We start from the raw sequence: 19,562 nt of genomic DNA on the forward strand, positions 1-19,562 counted from the left end.
GTCGGAACACACTGTGCATTGCAGCTTGCTGTGTATGGAACTGCATAGCCATAAATGGGTCAGAATGCCTGTCCACTTGTCAAAAGCACCTACAATGGTCATGGAAGCATCAGAAATGGACTATGTTGCAGTGAAAGAAGGTGATCTTCTTCTTTTATGTCATATGGATAGCTGGATATATGTGTACCTACTGGGAAAGAACTGGTGCCAGGTTGCATTATAGCATGCCGGCGGAGTGATGCTCTGGGAAATGTTCTGCTTGGAAAACTTGTGTTCATGTGACATTCATGTGAATGTAATTCAAGGTATTCTGGCTTCCATGTGGATGTAACTTTGACAAGTACCAGCTAAATAGTGTACAGACCAAGTACACCACATTATGGCAACAGTATGCCCTAATGGCAGTGGCTTTTTTCAGAGGATAGTGCACCCTGCCAGACGGCAAACATTCTTCAGGAATGGTTTGAGGGACTGGACAGAGTTCAAGGTGATGACTTGGCCTGCAAATTCTCTAAATCTTGTACGATTAGGCATTTGTAGGATGTGCTGGAAAACCAATAACTCATTGGACTTAAAGGAGTTGTCTCGCGAAATCAAGTGGGGTTCAGCACTTCTGTATGGCCATATTAATGCACTTTGTAATATACATCGTGCATTAAATATGAGCCATACAGAAGTTATTCACTTACCTGCTCCGTTGCTAGCGTCCTCGTCTCCATGGTTCCGTCTAAATTCGCTGGCGGCTTGCTTTTTTAGACGCGCTTGCGCAGTCCGGTCTTCTGCTCTGAGCACGAGCCGCTTCAGTGTGCTCGCCGCTACAGCTCTTCTGCGCATGCGCAGACGAGCTGTATCTTCTCGGGAGCGCGCTGGAGCGGCCATTCTGCTACCATCCTCTCTTAGAGGAAGGTGCAGAGCCGCCCAGCCATGCCGAGAAGCCGCCCAGCCACCCAGCAGAGCCGCCCAGCCCAGCCCAGCCGCCCAGGTAAGTGATGGGTGACGGACTGACGGGGGTGATGCGTGACTGACTGCCGCTGTGGCCCCGGAGCCTACCGCTGGGCCCCGGAGCCTACCGCTGGGCCCCGGGGCCTACCGCTGTGGCCCCGGAGCCTACCGCTGGGCCCCAGGGCCTACCGCTGTGGCCCTGGAGCCTACCGCTGGGCCCCGGAGCCTACCAGCTGGAGAGCCGGGGCGTAGCGCTCGGGAGCCGGGGCTAGCGCGGGGAAGCCGGGGCTAGCGCGGGAAGCCGGGGCTAGCGCGGGGGAGCCGGGGGCTAGCGCGGGGGAATCGGGGCCTAGCGCCGGTTACCTGCTGCCTGGCGGTGGGTGACTGGTCGGCTGCGTTCAATCCCGGGGTCCGGTCAGCGGCTGCGGGGCTTCTGGTTGTCAGGGATACACAGCTGGTAGCGTCTCGGGAGCGCGCACGTCGGGCTACAGCAAGCGACGGGAAAAGAGCCGGCCGCCATCTTGGGGAAAGTTTTTATAAGTTGCTGAAACGCTGGAACTGTAAGTACAAACCAGCTAGAAAAGTCATTTACAGGGGGGCTTAGTAATGTATGCTTAATAAGGGGGACTGGGCAAAAAAAAAATTTCACTGCTTCCTCGAGACAACCCCTTTAAATCTGCTGCCAGCATCTTGTACCAAAGGACACATTCCGTGTTCTTGTGGAGGACACATTCCGTGTTCTTGTGGAGGACACATTCCGTGTTCTTGTGGAGGACACATTCCGTGTTCTTGTGGAGGACACATTCCGTGTTCTTGTGGAGGACACATTCCGTGTTCTTGTGGAGGACACATTCCGTGTTCTTGTGGAGGACACATTCTGTGTTCTTGTTCATGTTGAGGGACATAATAGAAAGCTCAAGATTTTGATTTTGCCTGCAAATCCCCCCAGATCCCAATCCAGGCAGTGCTGGAAAAACAAGTCCAATCTATGAGGCCCCAAAGGCTTTGCTTCTAATGTCTTGGTGCCAGATATCACAGGTCACCGTTAGTGGCCTTGTCAAGTTGACGCCTCCACAGGTCATAGCTGTTTTGGTGGCACAAGAGGCACCTACACTTTATTGAATGTATAGCTTTTATTTAAAGGAATTGTCTGGTTTTGTCCATACCTACACATTTGCCCTATTAGGCTTGTGCATATGGAGAATTAGATGGGAATCTGTACTTCACACTCCCCTTTATTAGCCAGTGTACTGATTTCACTGGGCACTGTAGGATGCTTCATTTATGGGAAAATAAGGAGTTTTCTGGAGGCTTCCTTCAGTGATATCAACCTGCTGCAAGCCTGTTCTCTGTCTTGTTGGGCAACCACTTTAGGCCTGTTTCACACAGGCTACAAAATTGCACAATTTTGTAGCGACGCGACATTGCTACGAAACGGTAAAGCTCATAGTCTCCTTTGGGTTCTTTCACACGAGAGATGTTTTGTAGCCTGAAAGATCCCATTGGAGACTACAAGCTTCACATACATGTGTTTTGAAGTGATGTTGCATTGCTCCAAAATCGTGTGATTTTGTAGCCCGTGTGAAACAGGATTTAAGGACATTGGATTATACAGAATGATTCAGGGATTATTCTGATTGCTAGATTAGAGTTAGGAAGGAATTTTTTCCCCTTAAATGGGGAAAATTGGCTTCTGCCTCAATAGGTTTTTCTTTCGCCTTTCTCTGGATCAACATTGGGGGTTAATAGGCTGAAGTGCATGGACATGGGGCTTTTTTTGGCCTTACATACTATGCTACTGGAATAGCAGATCATACACATCTCTGGACCGTGTTATTATACTAGATTGACAATTATATATACTAGTATTATTTAGCTCAGTGCCCTTACATAGAGTAGCACAGGAGACCTGATAGATCCATTCTTAAATTGCAGTCATGATTGGTGTTATTTCTAATTATTTTTGCTGAATCTTATTAGTATATTGATAAGTTGCAGTTCCATGACATGTACATTCTTGTCCACTGGGAAATTCAGGCCCGCGCGGATACTCTATGCAGAATCCCGCAGCGGGTCCCTCCTTTCTTTTAGACATGAGGCCTGAAAATAAGATATACTTACCTGTCTGAATGCTGTGGATCTGCCCTCCGTCGCGGCCGGATCTTCTTTCTTCGGCCTGGCGGATGTGCTCGGCACTCTGGCAGCGTGCCGCGCGCATGCGCCAGGCACATCTTTTTCTTTTTTGAACTCCTGCTCTCCTGCGGCACAGCAGAAATACAGCTGCGGGTGTGCCACGGGAGCGGACAGCTCCCATAGGCTTCAAAGAAAGCCGTGGGAGCCGTCTGCGCGGGAGACCTGCACGAAATGGAGCATGCTGCAGATGTTTTCCCGCACGTGCGATCTGCGTGCCAGGGAAAAATGACATCCGTAGGTATTTCACTACCTGCAGGTGTCCAATGCATCCCTATGGGCGCGGATCACACGTGAGGGACACCCGCGCGAATTTCTTAAATCCATTTGGCTAGTGGACATGAGGCCTAAAGTTAGCTATACACATGGGATCACTTCCATCCAAACACATTTGCCCATCTTCTCACGACTAACTTAGAAATATGTACGCTCAGTTGACCATGCATTTTTATTATAATGAGTAAATGGGAAGCAGTTTCAAAACAATTCTGACAGCTGCTACACAATATATGGAGCTGCACTATTTTTGGTGCACCCCAAGAGCTGATTGGTCGGGGGGTGCCAGGAGTCACATACCCAGTGATTGGCTATTGATGAACTTACCTAAGGATAGGTCATCAATAAAATAATCCCAGAATACCCCTTTAAAGGGGTTGTCCGGTTACTGGAAACCTCTTTTCAATAGCAACCCCTGCGGATGCCAGGATCTAGCACTGCAGGTCGGTGCGGACGTGGCGATTCCTGTGACCAGTCATGTCCCAGAAAATCAGCTAGCCAATGTGATGCTGCAGCATCACCGCCCATTCTCCTGGCATCTGTGCCCCGATGCCAGGAGTTCAGGAACATGACACTACAGCCTCTCATTGACTGCAGCGGACATGTGATTTCATGCGACATTATCTGTCACAACAAACTCCAGGGCCGCAGCGGGCTTCAGTGCCGTATCCCAGCATCCATGGAGGAGTAAGTATTACTCTATTTATTATTATACCCTAGGGGGTCCTATTGAAAAGGGGTTGTCCAGTAACCGGACAACCCCTTTAAGTTCCATTGTGATAAGCATTATATTACTTAGGTATGAAGCAGTTAGGAAGAAAAACAATTTTTATTACATGCAAACTGATTTAACTGACTGAAAATGTTAATTTTAAACTGTGCTTTTTCTATCTCCCTGCAGACTTAAAGATCCCTCAAAAATGAGCAGAAGTCACAAGTTTGTTGTGTGGCTGGCAGATGCGTAAGTAATGATTTAACCTATTTTTATTGAAAAAGGATGTTTAGGAGCTTTATATGTATGTATATATACATATCGTGGCAATGTCTGTGTGGGAGGTGGGGTCGGCGACAACACAGCGGCACACTCAGTCCATATAAAAGTCCAAATTACCTTTATTTTCTGCAATATTCAGCGGTAGCAAGGAAATCCAGTGCAAACACATCAGCCACTGGCAGCACATACACTTAGTGCTGTGAAAGATAATAAATCCTTGCTTGTCAAGGCAATAACTAAACAGTACTTCCCTCACTACTTACACAGTGGCCTAGCGCCTCTATCCGTACCCAACAAGGTGTCAGTCTGAAGGCGTCCTTCCCCATCAGACTCATGGCCGTACCACAGCCTGGTCTCCCACAAACATCAGGCTTTCGATCTCTCTCTCTCAGAGCCTGGTGTAGCTCTGGCTTCTGGCAGCAGTACTGCTTTGGCATTGAGCTCTGCTCTCTTAGTAGCAGCTCTGGCTTCCAGCTTTCCAGCCCCAGCTTGCAGCAAGGAATTGAATGTGTCTGGATATATATATATACACACACACTCTTTGTAGAAAGACAATCAAGCACCTAGAAGAAGTTGTCGTTGCAAAACTTGGCATGCAGTTACATCTCAGGCAGATATGCAAATGATTAGAGTTGTGGTGTGATTAGATGAACAGTCTTGCCACATGAGGCCATACAAGTGATACCACCCTTGACTTATAAAACAGCTCTCAGAGGCTAATTGTATGTAGGAGACCTCTTTTTCCACTTGTGTAGAGCTTGTTGATCACTAGACATGCCTGCACGTTGCAATCGAAGAGACTTCACCCAGTTAACATTATTGGAGTGCGAGAAGCTGGATGGTCGTATCAATGAATTGTCTGCCACCTGGGTAGTTCTGATCAAACTGTTAGGAGTTGGTGGGACCACTTGATGCATGAGGACACACACACAAGGCAACCGAGTTCAGGATGCCCTAAGTAGATCAATAGTAGGAGGATCCTTTGACAAGCATCTCCAACTGTTACGTTGTACACCATCCAGAGACAGTTACAGCAAATCTGGACCGATATGCCTCATGATAACATATGCAACCTAAATGCCTCCATGCTTGCCCGTATCCATCTTGCATCCAAGCTAGAGGTGGCCCAACAGGGTACTAGAGCCTCTTGTCAGGTTTGTGCTGCTGGGATTTGTTGTTCTACAGGTTTCCAAGAGCACACCTTCACAGGTGGGATAATTGAGCTGGCTGGGTGTGGAGTTTCTCCAGCCAGCCAATCCCCCTGGTCTGCTGCACATAAATACCAGCCCCTCTGATTAGAGGATGCTGGTCATTTTACTCATTCTGTTCTATTCAGAGCTAGTTGTTATGCATGTTAGTTTGAAGTGTCTCTCTCACCTTCCATGAGGACGGTCTGGACACCTGTAGTCCTTGTGTGCATCTTATACAGACCCCCTCTCCCTTCCCCTTTAACAGGTACCACAGTTAGACATGCACCAGATCTTTGTATGCATACAAGGTTAGGCCTTGTTCACACCTGCATTGGAAATTTCATCCAAATTATCGGAAAAAAGCCGCATGCAGCATTATCTTTTTCAGTAGTGTGCCAGACTACATGGCCGAAGCCCAACAGACTCAATTATCTTCAGTGGGGTCCATTGGGCTTTGTTTTGTGTGGAATATTACAGGAAAAAATTAACCAGCGTGCAGTGCTATTCCAGTAAAACGCAGGTAACAATGACAGAAGCCTGACAGACCCTGTTATAGTCAATTTCTTTTTATTTGTGGTATGAGTTTGGTTCTTTGGCTTTATTTATCTGCTGGGTTAAGTTGTTGTGCTGTATTTGTGTTATGAGCTGGGTTCTGATGACATGTTTTATAAAAGTTCGATTCGGGTGCTGTGTTTGGTATGAACTTGGTCCTGGAACTGTCCTGTTCCATGTGGTATGCATTACCTGGTTTGTATAGGTGTGAACAGCAACGTACTCTGAGTAGGTGGCCACACATGAGGTGTACGAAGTTGTGTTCTGTGTGTATGAACAGTGTTGTGTCCTGTGTTTTGTGCTTCTCTCCAGGTACCTAATCAAGGATAGCCAGGTCCCAGATGAAGACAATGGGGCCGTCCTTATTAGGGCACCTACCCCGCTTTTAGGCAGGGGTGCCCCCACTTCACCTGATTAGTAAGGGAGATGTTTCCTTCTATCTTTGACTGGTGGGGTGTACTTGGTCCTTGCGAATACTATGTGAGTGTGTTTGTGGTTTTATTAGGACACCATCTTGCGTCCGTGCTGAGGCACGGTGCCTCAATGCACTGTGCGGATGTAACACCTCTATGTCCGCCAGTTTCACATCTTACATCCAAGCTAAAGGCAGTAAAACAAGGCACTAGAGCCTCCATGCCCACACGTATCACATCTTACATCCAAGCTAGTAGCAGTACAACAGGATACTAGAACCTCCATGCCTGCCCATATCACATCTTGTATCTAAGCTAGAGGCAGTACAACAGGGTAATAGAACCTCCATGCCTGCCCGTATCACATGTTATATCCAAGCTAGAGGCGGTACAACAGGGTACTAGAGCCTCTATGCCCACCCGTATCACATCTTGTATCCAAGCTAGAGGCTGTACAACAGGGTACTAGAGCCTCCATGCCTGCCTGTATCACATCTTGTATCCAAGCTAGAGGCAGTACAACAGGGTACTAGAGCCTCCCTGCTGCTCGTATCACATCTTGTATCCAAGCTAGAGGAGGCCCAACAGGGTACTAGAGCCTCCATGTCTGCCCATATCACATATTGCATCCAAGCTAGAGGTGGCCCAACAGGGTACTAGAGCCTCCATGTCTGCCCATATCACATCTTGTATCCAAGCTAGAGGTGGCCCAACAAGGTACTGGAGCCTCCATGCTACCCGTATCACATCTTGTATCCAAGCTAGAGGTGTCCCAACAGGGTACTAGAGCCTACCTCCAGGTGTTCAGGTTTCTGCAATGAATTATTCTTTTTCTCTGATATTGGGATTACTTAATTATATTAATGTTACAGTCACATAGAGAAAGTTTTATTCAATTCCAACAACTCCTTCTAGGTGATGGATTTTTTTTGACAATGAGTGTTTTTACCTGTATGGTAAAATGATTGCTCCCAACTTGTATGAACTCAGTGACAGATATTCACAGTGTTGGACTGTGGTGCTAGGACCCACCCCTCCCTCCTCCATATCACACCTGGGCGAATGATTCACACCACTTCCAGCACTAGGTAGAATGGTTAAGTAGATGCCTTCTTTTATGTGATATTCTGAGCCTATCATCTGTATGATGCTGCAAAACTTGTGAAGACTCAGTTTTCTGCTCCTTTCCGACTGCAGAAAGAACCTGCTGCAGTTCATCCATTTCATTGATGTATAGTACACTTAGAAATGCTCTTCTGTTGTAATGTGTGGTTTCAATTATTGTCTTCCATCCATCTTTTATCTGACATTTATAAGCTAAAATCCCATTTACTATGTCGAAATCAGCACTTACTGAAATACTTAAATCGCCACATAAGACGCATAGAATCAATCCACGGTCAGAGTCCCTCCAATCTTCAATAACATTCTAGAGAATGGTGTACTAACTTCAAGGTGATCCAGTAAGTAGACCCCTCTATCTACCGCACCTAACAAGATTTTAATGGGGAGTGTCCATACCTGGGAAGGCATTGGGATTGGGACATTAAAATGGTAAAATAGTCTCATGTCCTTGATAACATGAGAAGATCTCTTATCACGGCAACCAACATAACCAAAAGACAAAGCATGTAGCTAAATAAATGAATTAGCTGACTGTCATCTCCTTGATTTATTTTACACTCTTCATCTTCCAGATCAGAGACTTTGGATTTGATGTGATGCATTTTATTTGTTTCAGATTAATTATGAGAAAGTCTCTATTTGAGCACCTGAAAGCTCGAGGAATTCAGGTAATCTAAACATACATATTTATATGTGTATTATGGATATATAGGTACAAACCTGTGATGGGTAATGTGGTGCGAACACACAAAAAAAGAACAGACAGCACCTAAAAATCGCGGCATTAGCAAGGCCACTTCCGCAGGTCTGCAAAGCCCCATTAAAATCAACGCCATGCTAATTGCAGTAAAAAGCAGTGAGTGTGAGAGCGGCCCTTAATCCCACCACAGATAGTGATGGCATGGATTTACTATGACTTTCTGATTGTTCAGGGTCCGACTGCCAGGATGCCCATGTGATTATAGAAGGCCAGCAGCACTACTTTGGCACTGCATCTGCTTCGCCGTTTTTCCTGCACTCCCTGCCACTAGCTGTACAGAGGAATGCAGCACAACTCTATTCAAGTGATGGCAGAAATGCAGGGAAAACGTTGACGGGAATACAGCACTAAAGCGGTGGATGCCCAGCAATCAGAAAATGATGGCTTTTCCTAGTGATATGCCAGAACTTTCTATGATAGGGATAACTCTTTAAAGTGTATCTTTAGCCAAAGATGAAAAGCTTAATGGGACTCCTCAATCCTTAAAGAGGTTCTGCCAAGTTTAAAACATAAACCCTACCCACAAGATGAGGGTCTGATCTGTGGATGTTGGACCGCTGGGACGCCCGTCAATTTCAAGTACAGGGGTCCTTCCATTAGGATGGATCAGAGGTTGTGCATGACTGCTGCTCCATTCAACTCTATGAGTTTGCTAGAGGCTGCTCAGTACAGTGTTCTGCAGTCCAATAAAGATGAATTGAGAGACAGCGCACACATTCCGCTTCCACTTCACTCACACAGTTATCTTGTTTGGCATGGGTAATAACGTTTGTACTCCCGCTGCTCATACAGTTGTGGATAGAGGATAAGCACAGGAGCGATAGTCAGGTGCTTATGTGCCCAACAGTCGTGCTGTGTAAAGGTACCTTAAGGGAATGATGGGTTTATTCAAAAAAATGTTCCATTGTAGCTGCAAGATATTGCACAACAGGGAGGTGATAATATAAAGTACACTCCCCCTATCAAGTCATGTTAGCTAGCTATCCCTGAGGTCCAGTGCAGAGTAACTGCCCTGAGAAGGACGACCCCATCCAAGGTCTAGCCCTAAAATATAAGCCCTAGCAAAAAAAGCTAGTTGTTACACTTAACTAGGTTGTGGTTCACCTAGTTAAGTGCAATACAAAAAAGGTTCCAGAGGACACTGTTAAAGGGTACAGAGATGTAAACACCAACAATGGTAGAGCAGATACTGCATATGGCAACATTATCCAAGTCCATTCTTTTTTTATTCTGCATTGGTGGTTCTGATTTATTCCTAAAGCCAATATGTGTGTTTGTGGTTGTTTGCAAGAGTTTACATTAAAGGGCCCTTTTTTCATTCTGTAGTTATCCCCCAGTATATATAAGTTGGCTAGTGTTACCTTGGTTAGTTATTTCTTTCTGTCTGAATAGCTAAGATAGTGCTATTTATGAATGAATAGCTAAGGACTATCTGTCATTGGCTGAGCGCTCAGCCAATAGCTAAGCACTAGCTGCTATCGGCTGAGCCCTCAGCCAATCAGCACAGCCCTTTCAGGAGGCGGGGATTTAAAAATCCCCGCCTGCTGAAAGTGCTGGACAGCAGTGTCGGGGAGCCAGCCGGAGGATGTGTCTGAGCGGTGAAGAGGTAAGAAATTTTTATTTTTTTTTAACCACTTATTGATGATTATTGAGGAAGGGCTTATATTTCAAGTCCTTCCCCGATAATCATACTGCGGGGCTTGCCAGAAAGCACTGCTTTCAATGGGATCAGCAGCAGTGCCGATCCCATTAAAAGCAATGGGATAGCAGCTGTGGCAGAAGTCCGTGCTATTCTCCCTATGTTTTCAATGGGGCTAGCTCTGCTGCCACTGACCCCATTGAAAACACTGGCGATATGCTGGTTGTATGTCGGCGTCTTTCTTGCACTGCAAGGTGAGAGTTTTCACGTGCTCTCGTAGTGCAAGAAACAAATATCGCCAGTGGGTGTCCACCCTTAGTCTTGTATATGGATTTTTTTTTTCATTTTAATGTGAACCAATTCAAAGTTATGTTTTAATTTTACTATATCTCTAACTTTTCTGTGACAGGAAGTTTCCATTGCAAGAGATAGTAGCTGTTATGTTGCTATTTTCTCTTTCGCCTAGTCATCCCGGATGTAGCGTCCTAACACTCTCTCAGCTCTTCTTAGCAGGCAATTTATATGTAATATTTTTTTTGCAGCCATTAATAACTTTGTCTATTAATTGTAGGTTTACATTTGGGTATTAAACAATGAAGAGGAATATAAAAGAGCCTTTGATTTGGGTGCCACTGGTGTAATGACGGATTATCCTACACGACTGAAGGAATTTATGGAGCAATACAGTCAATGAGACGGGTTTAAAGAGCCAATCACCTGAGTGACGTTACTGTACAATAAAGGTCATCATACCTCATGCACGAGTGTCTAGTAAATACTTAAATACTTATACATATGTATTTAAGGGGATCTTGTATAGTTTACATTTGTAAATAGTAGTAACAGAATCAGGACAGAACCACTATGCTGTAAAGTCAACATCTTTTCCTATGGACTGACGTGGAATGTACGCAGTATTTACTAATGGAACATTGCAAATTGTTGCATAGAATTATGTCGGATTCATATTGTTATTGCAGGGGAAGGATGTGTACAGGTGACAAAATGATGTCTTGTATGATAGTCCTTTGGGTAAAAGTGCTTGTATAAAAGGGTTCTCTTGATGTAAAAAAACTGAATTGAAGTGAGCATACCATATCCCCACCAAATGTCAATGGAAAGTCATAAACCCCAGCAGTAACTGTGATGTCTATGCTGCACTGTATGGTCCTCTTGCAGTTGGGTCTAGTTACAGGGTGAAAACCTAGGTCCGGTGGATGATGCTCCTGTTCTGCTGTGGGCCAGTCTGACCTTGCTCACATTTTATAATGAATTCCATGTAGTGATTAGGTCTTCAGGAGCAGATCTCAGGGATCTCGGCTACAGGCCCTCCTGTGTTTATTAATGTGGAGTGTGTCCACAGGCGAGGGATGGTTACATATGTACATATTCTTCCCCTGTAGACACGCACTATGCATCCTCACTTCAACAAGCTTTTTCGCGCCTGGGGGATCCCTTTTACACCCCGTGGAGGTTATGAGCCTTGCAATATATTAGGTGCACTTAGTGTTGAGCGAACCAAACCACAGAAATTGCCTAGAGAGGGACACAAACTTCTGCCGCAGTTGCTGATGATGATCACATAGCTTCTGCCTCACAATTATAATAGAGGAGATCACAGCTCATCCTCATGACTGTATAATTGTAGTCTATAGCCTCTTTAGGTGAATATAGAGTAATATTTAATCAAACTGTCCCCTTGCAGGCAAAAACGTCTCCGAACCAAGCTTTTAGCGCAGTACTACCGGAAACAATGTTCAACTGGTTCAGTTCGCTCAACACTAGTCTTGAACACTGGTGTATAACACTAAGAGTCATAAAAGCCCCATATAACACTCTCAGAGTGTTATACGAGGCTTTTATGGCTCTTAGACAATGTTATACACCAGTTTTTAAGGGGTTCTTGTGATCTTCCAGTTTGGTTTTAACTAATTTGGAGAGAACCAAACTTTTTGCAGAAGTTCGGTGAACCGGCCGAACCAAACTTTTCAAATGTTCGCTCATCACTAGGTGCAGTATACCTATAAGTACACAACATGCATATGAATAGCAACACTTGAGTATGTAGTAACCTATTTGATGTTTCCCATCCATTCTGCACTTACTGACAGCTGGCAGTCCATGGTGTATACACATAATAGTAATGGTGACTTTTTACTGACATGTTTAATAGTAGAACAAAGCCTCATCATATTTATTGAATAAGATGTTTGGTTTTCTTAAGAGGCTGTGCTAGTTATTTATTAATCTCTGAGCTGCAGTTATTCTAGAGACAGTACGATCCGACGGGTTACTACCACTTCATGGGAGGCCGTTGATTTAGACTTCCATTGACTTTTATACAAGACTCGTGCATTCAATGCAATTCTCAGAATCTGCACCAGCACTGACTGTACAAGCCAGTAAATATTCATCCACCGTGTGATTTCTTTATCATCATAAGATATACAATTATTTTCGTACATTTGCATAATACAAATCCCCGTTTAACAACCATTTTGATAAGATGTTCGCGGTCCAGTTTTATACCACATCAATAATTCTGTCATTCTTGAATAAAATACAAATGTTTATGTAAATTAAATGTATATTTGTAAATTTGAAATTACATTTAGTTTACCCAAAGATATTGAAAGAGTGCCTCCACCTTATATTTCTGTGCGTACAAAGGGAGGTATAGCGGATTTACGTATAATCAATCTCTGTAATATATACTTAATACCTGTCGCTTCTCATTTTGCTTTTGTAGCTCTTTGTATATTATTTTCCGGCAATTCAACAACTTCTTTTTTACTAGTAGGGAATGCACCACAGCAGCACTCTGTAGCTGGGACCCTCAGACAACTTTGTACGGAGGTCTGGCCATTCATTGTGACAGCAGACAGCAACCAGCCCAAGCATTTGCATCTACTGTGTTTTGTTGCATCAGACCATTTTAACCCTTTCCAATCCACTGTCTGACGTCTGAAGACATTCTAATTGAAGGCTGTACAGCTCCGATGTCGGAAGATGTCCGGCAGAGTATTCTTACTGTATATTACTGGCCACTCTGTTGTCAGGGGCCTCTCTAGCATGTCCCATACCGCCGTACTGGCTCTAGCCAGCAGATGGCGCCATTGTATAATGGCAGAAAGACAAAGCCCCCTAGGAAACCATGAATCCAAAATTGGATTGCAAAGGGTTAAGCTGCTGCCAACTACACCGAATGATCACTTTATTAGGGGCACCCAGCCTGATCAGTGTCAGCTTGAATCCACATTCAAATGTAAAAATTGAGCAGTCCAAGCAAACTTTGAACAAGGACTGATCATCAGTGCTAGACAAACCAGGGCCGATCATTTTAAAAGAACTTCTATCTTTGTGGGGTTTTCTCATGCAAATTTGTTGACACTATACTGAGAACATCGATGCCCACTCTCAACCACTTACATGCCAGTATCAATGTACATCACGGCATGAAAACAGTCGGTTGCCATGACAATTGGATGCCCTACATTGGTGTCCAGGCCTGCCACGGACTGTGATTGCTATTGTGAGTGATAAGGCATTGCAGTACAATCCTACAGGGACATAAAAATGTGAAAAATAAAAAAAAAAGTGTAGAAAAAAAACATTAAAAAAATAACAATAATCCCCTTTTTAGTGCACTTTCCCCTAGTTTGTATTAAAAAAATGAACTTTTTTAAAAAACCCACATATTTGGTATCATTGTATCTGTAATGACCTGTGCAATGAATTGAACACACTTTTTATCCTACAACTAAAAAAATATGTATTTAGGCCGTTTTCACACGGCCGAGAAAATTTTGCAAGATTTGTGTGTTGCGAAATGTTGCACAAATATGAGCCCCATTCTTTTAAATGGGGCCATACACATTAGCAATTTTGTCCTGCTCACAAATCGCAGTGAATAAACATGCGATTTTCTCGCAGCAAAATCGCAATCACCCATATGAAGCCAGCCTTCGGCCACATTCAAACAGCCTTGTTACAGGTGCATTTTAGTGACCATATTGCAAATGAGGGTCTTTGCCTCATCGTAGGTCTACTGACCAGAACTGATAGCATGGCTGGGACACTTTTTTGTAAAACGGGTGCTAAAATGCGATCGCTATACAATAATGGAATGCAGCGTTTGACTCTATTCACACTGTGTTTGCAGGTTATATTCAGCCTATGCTCCAAGAAATGCTGCAGGCATACGCACCAAATGGGTCCATAGACTTTTATGGACCAGACATCTGGCTGGTATATGTCAGCAGACTTTTTTTTCAACTGTATTAAAAAGAGTTGTTGGCTATGCTTTTCATACAAAGGCATCCTGCTAATATATTACATAGACTTATACATACAAATGTACACACAGCCAGGAGTCATGCACAGAGCAGTGATGCTATTGAGGTGCATGAGGCCTCTACTGTCCCTCCCTCTGCCTCCAATGTAATGCAGTTTTTCTCTGACAGATTCTGTACGAATCCAACAGAAAATAAATTGTGGCAGGCTCTATCTGATGCCATATGTGCAAAATAATTGGACCCTAGAAGCATTGCTTGCATGGTTAAAGGCCTTGCACATACTGCACCCAAGAGAGCCAGTACAGCAGCACACCAAGGCCTACAGGTTTACAGTGCTTGCAGGCATATACTGACATGTGCACACATACAGACTCACTAACATACTGACACACAGACATTCAAACAGTGGTGCAACTCCTATTCCTTGTTGAATATGAACAAATCCTGAAACTAAATGCAGAGCACAAACCCTGATATTACTACTAAAAACGGAAAAGCGGCCATCATTATTTCTAAGGAACAATCCAACACATTTCTTATGAATTAAAGGGGTTGTCCAGTTGTTAACTATTAAAAGTCTATCTGCAGGACTGGTCATCAATAGTAGATCTGCAGTTGCCTCCAGTCCCGGACCCCCAACAATGTGCTTGTGCACTGAGCTGATTTCTGCAGCTCCATTACCACTGTAGTGGCCAGGCTTGGTATTGCAGGCAGAATCCCAATTGAAATGAATAACAACTTTGCCTGTAATACTAAGCCTGACCACTACAGTGGGAACGGAGCTGTCTGCTTCCTGCAGAAACCAGCTCAGTGCACAAGTGCATTGTTGGGGGTCCTGTCCTAGAAGTATCTGCATACCTACTATTGATAACTTATCCCAAGGACAGGCCATAAATATTTTACAGCTGAACAAGTCCTTAAACTCTGCTATATGGCATAGAATGATTTGTTTTAGTAAAAAAGTGTAGGTACTCTTTAGGTAAAGCTGTGAATAGTAGGAAAGGCATATTATTTAGCTACGCTCATGGAATGTGTGACATTAATGCTTATTGATACAAAGACTGACAAGAATCAGCAATAGTACGCTATTCATTTTTGTAACTAAGGCGCATTGAATGGTGATACCTCAAGCGTTGTGGAGGTAGAGAACGTCATCTGAAAATACTGTTAAGATCTATTTTAAATAAAATGTTTGTTCTGAATAAATATAACTGTTGTATAAAGGGGATATTTGGAAATAAGTTATGTAACTTTTAATGTCCATTTGTAAAATGTCAAAATCACTTCAAAGAATAAGACTGGAGGGTCGTTTATTTGTTAATCCAGGTTGAGTTGTTCTTCTCAGTTGTAACCGTTACGTCGACATGCATGTATGAGAGGCCATGTTGTGCATGTATCCATAACACCGAGGCCCACCATCGCTTTACAAGGTTACATGATGTTACTGGATACTGTCCACAGTTGCATGGTACATTTGCCAGCATGCCATTGTTCCTATTTATTCTGCGTCATCATTTTCTCATGGATCTGTGCCTACAATTTCTGCATCGTATAGATTGAGCCCATCGCCGATTCTTTGCTAATATACAAAAAAAGCCATGACACGTGAAAACAGCAGCAAAAAAATCACCTGGTCTGCAAAAATGTCTTCACTGAGTACTAATTGTTCTATATAGAGTTCAGATCATGGAGAAACTCCTGTAATAAAATCTTTTGTACATAAACTGTATCACCTGTTGTCTTCATTAATGAATTTGCTGATAATGAGTAGAGATGAGCGAGCATACTCATTAAGGCGATATACTTGAGAGAGAGCATCGCCTTTTTCGAGTACCTGCTGGCTCGTCCCTGAAGATTCGGGGGGTCTGCGCGGGGCGGCGGAGGGGAGCGGGGTGGAGAGTGAGAGAGATCTCTCTCTCCCTCCCGATCCCCTCCGCAACCCCCCGCTCACCCCCACGGCCCCCCCGAATCTTCAGGGACGAGCCAGCAGGTACTCGAAAAAGGCGATGCTCTCTCTCGAGTAAATCGCCTTAATGAGTATGCTCGCTCTTCTCCAATAATGAGGCTTTATTCACACAAATGTTTTATCGTGGTTATTTTGCTGCGATAAAACGCCGTCTGAAAATCACGACCATCTAAAGCACTGGATTCAAACCAACCGCTTTTACACTGACCGGAAAAGATAGGTATGGACCTTTCTTTTGCCGGAATACGCTGGCCGGTCCCATAGACTCCTATTGGAGTCTATGAGAGCCGCCGGAAAAGGGAGATGCGGGGGGAGTTTGGTAGTGGCTCTGCTAAACTCTCTCCGCTGGTAAAGTGAGGGGACGGGCGGGAGATTAGCTCACTAGCTCTGCTAAGCTACCGCCGTGTCCCGCCCCCTCCCCTTACCAACAGCCAGCAAGGGGTGGAGAGCCTGACGGTATTCCGGGCTGCGGTGTATAAACACCACAGCCGGGCCATCTGAATGAGCGTTAAAACGAGAGATACAGCTGAGACTTGGTCGCAGCTGCCTCTTGTTCGGGCAGCCGAAAATCACAGCACTTGTGTGAAGGAGCCCTGTATGTGAAATGCTCATATGATATACAGCTCAACTGCAGACCTTTATATCGCAGACTGCAAATAAACCCTGTGTAACATTGCAGTCATTCGTTAGTCCACTGTTGCATTTTTGAATCACTCTCGTATCTCTACAGAACTTTACTGGTAATAACAGAATATTCATACAATTTACTTCATATCATTAAAAGCTTGAATGGTCACTGTCTTTTCACAAAACTTTGCATAAAATAGTTACAGGCACATATAAGAAACTTTGCAATGTATCATATTAAGAAAATGCTTGTTTGTCCACTTATTAGGCTCCTTTCTTCCTCAAGTCTTGCTTCTAAACTGTTCATTTACTCTGATTGCAAAAATTTGTTGATAGGCAGGGTGGACTAAGAGCTCACTGAGGGATCAGATTATATGCTGTCAATAGAAGTCTTTGGAGAGGGGCCAGGAGAAAAGCACAGAGACAAACAGAGAGATGCTGAAGTGCTGCAGCAGCTAACTGTAACTGCTTTTACTTTTACACAGCTGCTGGATTTACATTTACACTGCTCAGTACTTTTCTATAATGTGTTTCATGCTGATGCTTCTTTGTATATGAGAGATAGGAGGAGCAAGATCTCATCTTGCTGTGTGCAGTGTATGGCAGATGTTATAGGAACTAGTCTACAGTTCAGTAAAAACTAAAAATTAGAGATGGAGCCTGGTGATAAATGCAGGACACACGTCATATAATGCCCAGAAATAGTGTTATTTATTATGTAGGATGTGATTGTTCTCCATAAGAGAAACCAAGTAATCTTGTAGATATGATACCTTTTAATGGCTAACAAAAATACATGACGTTATAGCAAGCTTTCGGACCTCACAGGGTCCTTCCTCAGGCATTAATGGAACAACTCTAAATACGTATTTAGTAAATACAGATGATCACATGGGAGGGCAGGAATATGCTGAACTTAATTTGCACTAGATAAATACCACAAACAGAGGGTAAGAGTGCACAGACACGCTGGGATTAATAGCATTTAGATAAATAGCAGGGGAGATGACCATAACAGTAAATATTAGTCCAGTGACAAGGAATGTGAACTCTCTTTTTCAGACCTGCAAACAAGGAAGATGAAACAATACCTCTGCAGCGCCACCTATTAGATGGAAGCATTCCTTCAAATCAAAGTATGAGTTTTTCAGACTCTCTTTTTCAGACCTGCAAACAAGGAAGATGAAACAATACCTCTGCAGCGCCACCTATTAGATGGAAGCATTCCTTCAAATCAAAGTATGAGTTTTTACCAAGTATGTGAAACAATGATTGAGAATAGTACCCCTTTTGGGTGCTCTCCTTAGTGAGAGACAATGCCATCCCCCGGCCCACTGCACAGGTGTCTCCACACACCCCCAGGGTTCTCTCCTTAGGGACACCCCTCTTGACCTCTTTTGGACCTTTCATATTCTCCACTGATGCAAGAACCCCGCTCCGAGGTTCATTCCATTCTTGAGAATATCAAAAATGGGCATTAATTTATACTCCCAAATTCTTCTGTGACACTGCGACTTGAAGTTGCCCTTCAGTATGGTAACTCTTATCTGTTCCATGTTGTGTCTGTGACCACACAAATGTTTTGCCACGGGTAATTCAGTCTTTCCCTCTCTAATTGTGTGGTGATGAGATCTCACCCTAGCTCTCAGTTTTTGCCTTGTTTTCTCAATATAAAGCCCCCCAACAGAACATTCACTGCACAGGATCAGGTACACAACATTGGACATGGAACATGTGAATGACCCAGGGATCTTATAGTCCTGCTGTGTGTTGGGGATTTGTATCCTGTCCGGGGTCAGTACATGTGAGCAGGTCTTGCAACTCCTTACCTTACAGGGATAAGTTTCTTTTTGTGTGTCAGAGGGCAATGCACTCCTGATTATAAAGTTCCTCAAATTTGGAGGCTGCCTGTAGCATAGATGGGGAGGGTCCGGGAATATGGTTTTCAGACGGCCATCCTTGTGTAGGGTATGGTGGAGTTTCTTTGCAGTTTTACTTAGTATCTCTAGCTGTGAATTGTAGGTCACTACTATAGAGGCACATGTCTATTTTTTTCTTTCTTCATGTATTGGAATAGTTGATTCCTGGGTATCCTGGTGGCTCTGGTGATTTGGTCAACAATTAAGGTGGGATGGTAGCCCTAACTTTGGTTCAAAAAGATTTTATTAGGACATTAAATGTAAAGACATGATAGCAATGCGCCTCAGAGGGCTTCACACATACTCAAATCCACATGGGAGCGTAGGCAACTACACCCCGTTACACCCTCTCTCAATTGGCGGCATAAATCACACTGTCCTAGGTTTTACGTTTGCGAATACTTAAATAATCAAACATAAATTTAAAGTAAAATATAGCAGAGGTTAAAAAAACAACTAGTAAATAAGGTGAGGGCTCTGGGTCCCTCTAGGAGAAGAAAAAGGAGAAAAGACAGAGAAAGGAAAAGAAGACAGAAGGGAGGAGAGAGGGAGAAGGGGTGGGGGGGCAGAAACAGCGCTAGCCCTGCACTCCAACCAAGGTCCTAGGGTCCGGCGGTGGTCGGGAATCTCTGAGGGCGTGCTGCCCGAGTCATATCGGAGAGACCTCTCCGCGT

General features: G+C 44.1%; 1 protein-coding gene across 1 annotated transcript in view; it reads left to right on the plus strand.

Annotated features, from left to right (window-relative positions):
• GDPD1 (glycerophosphodiester phosphodiesterase domain containing 1) overlaps nt 1-16,105 on the plus strand; it is a 93,569-nt gene extending 77,464 nt beyond the window's left edge. The window contains exons 8-10 of the mRNA XM_066599817.1: nt 4,310-4,369; nt 8,299-8,350; nt 10,653-16,105. Of these exons, the coding sequence (XP_066455914.1) occupies nt 4,310-4,369; nt 8,299-8,350; nt 10,653-10,775 (235 nt within the window). The 3' untranslated portion in view covers nt 10,776-16,105. The remainder of the gene's footprint in view (nt 1-4,309; nt 4,370-8,298; nt 8,351-10,652) is intronic.
• Nucleotides 16,106-19,562: the final 3,457 nt, after the last annotated feature.

The sequence above is a fragment of the Eleutherodactylus coqui genome, chromosome 4 (genome assembly GCF_035609145.1).
Source record: "Eleutherodactylus coqui strain aEleCoq1 chromosome 4, aEleCoq1.hap1, whole genome shotgun sequence".
Classification (NCBI taxonomy): domain Eukaryota; kingdom Metazoa; phylum Chordata; class Amphibia; order Anura; family Eleutherodactylidae; genus Eleutherodactylus; species Eleutherodactylus coqui.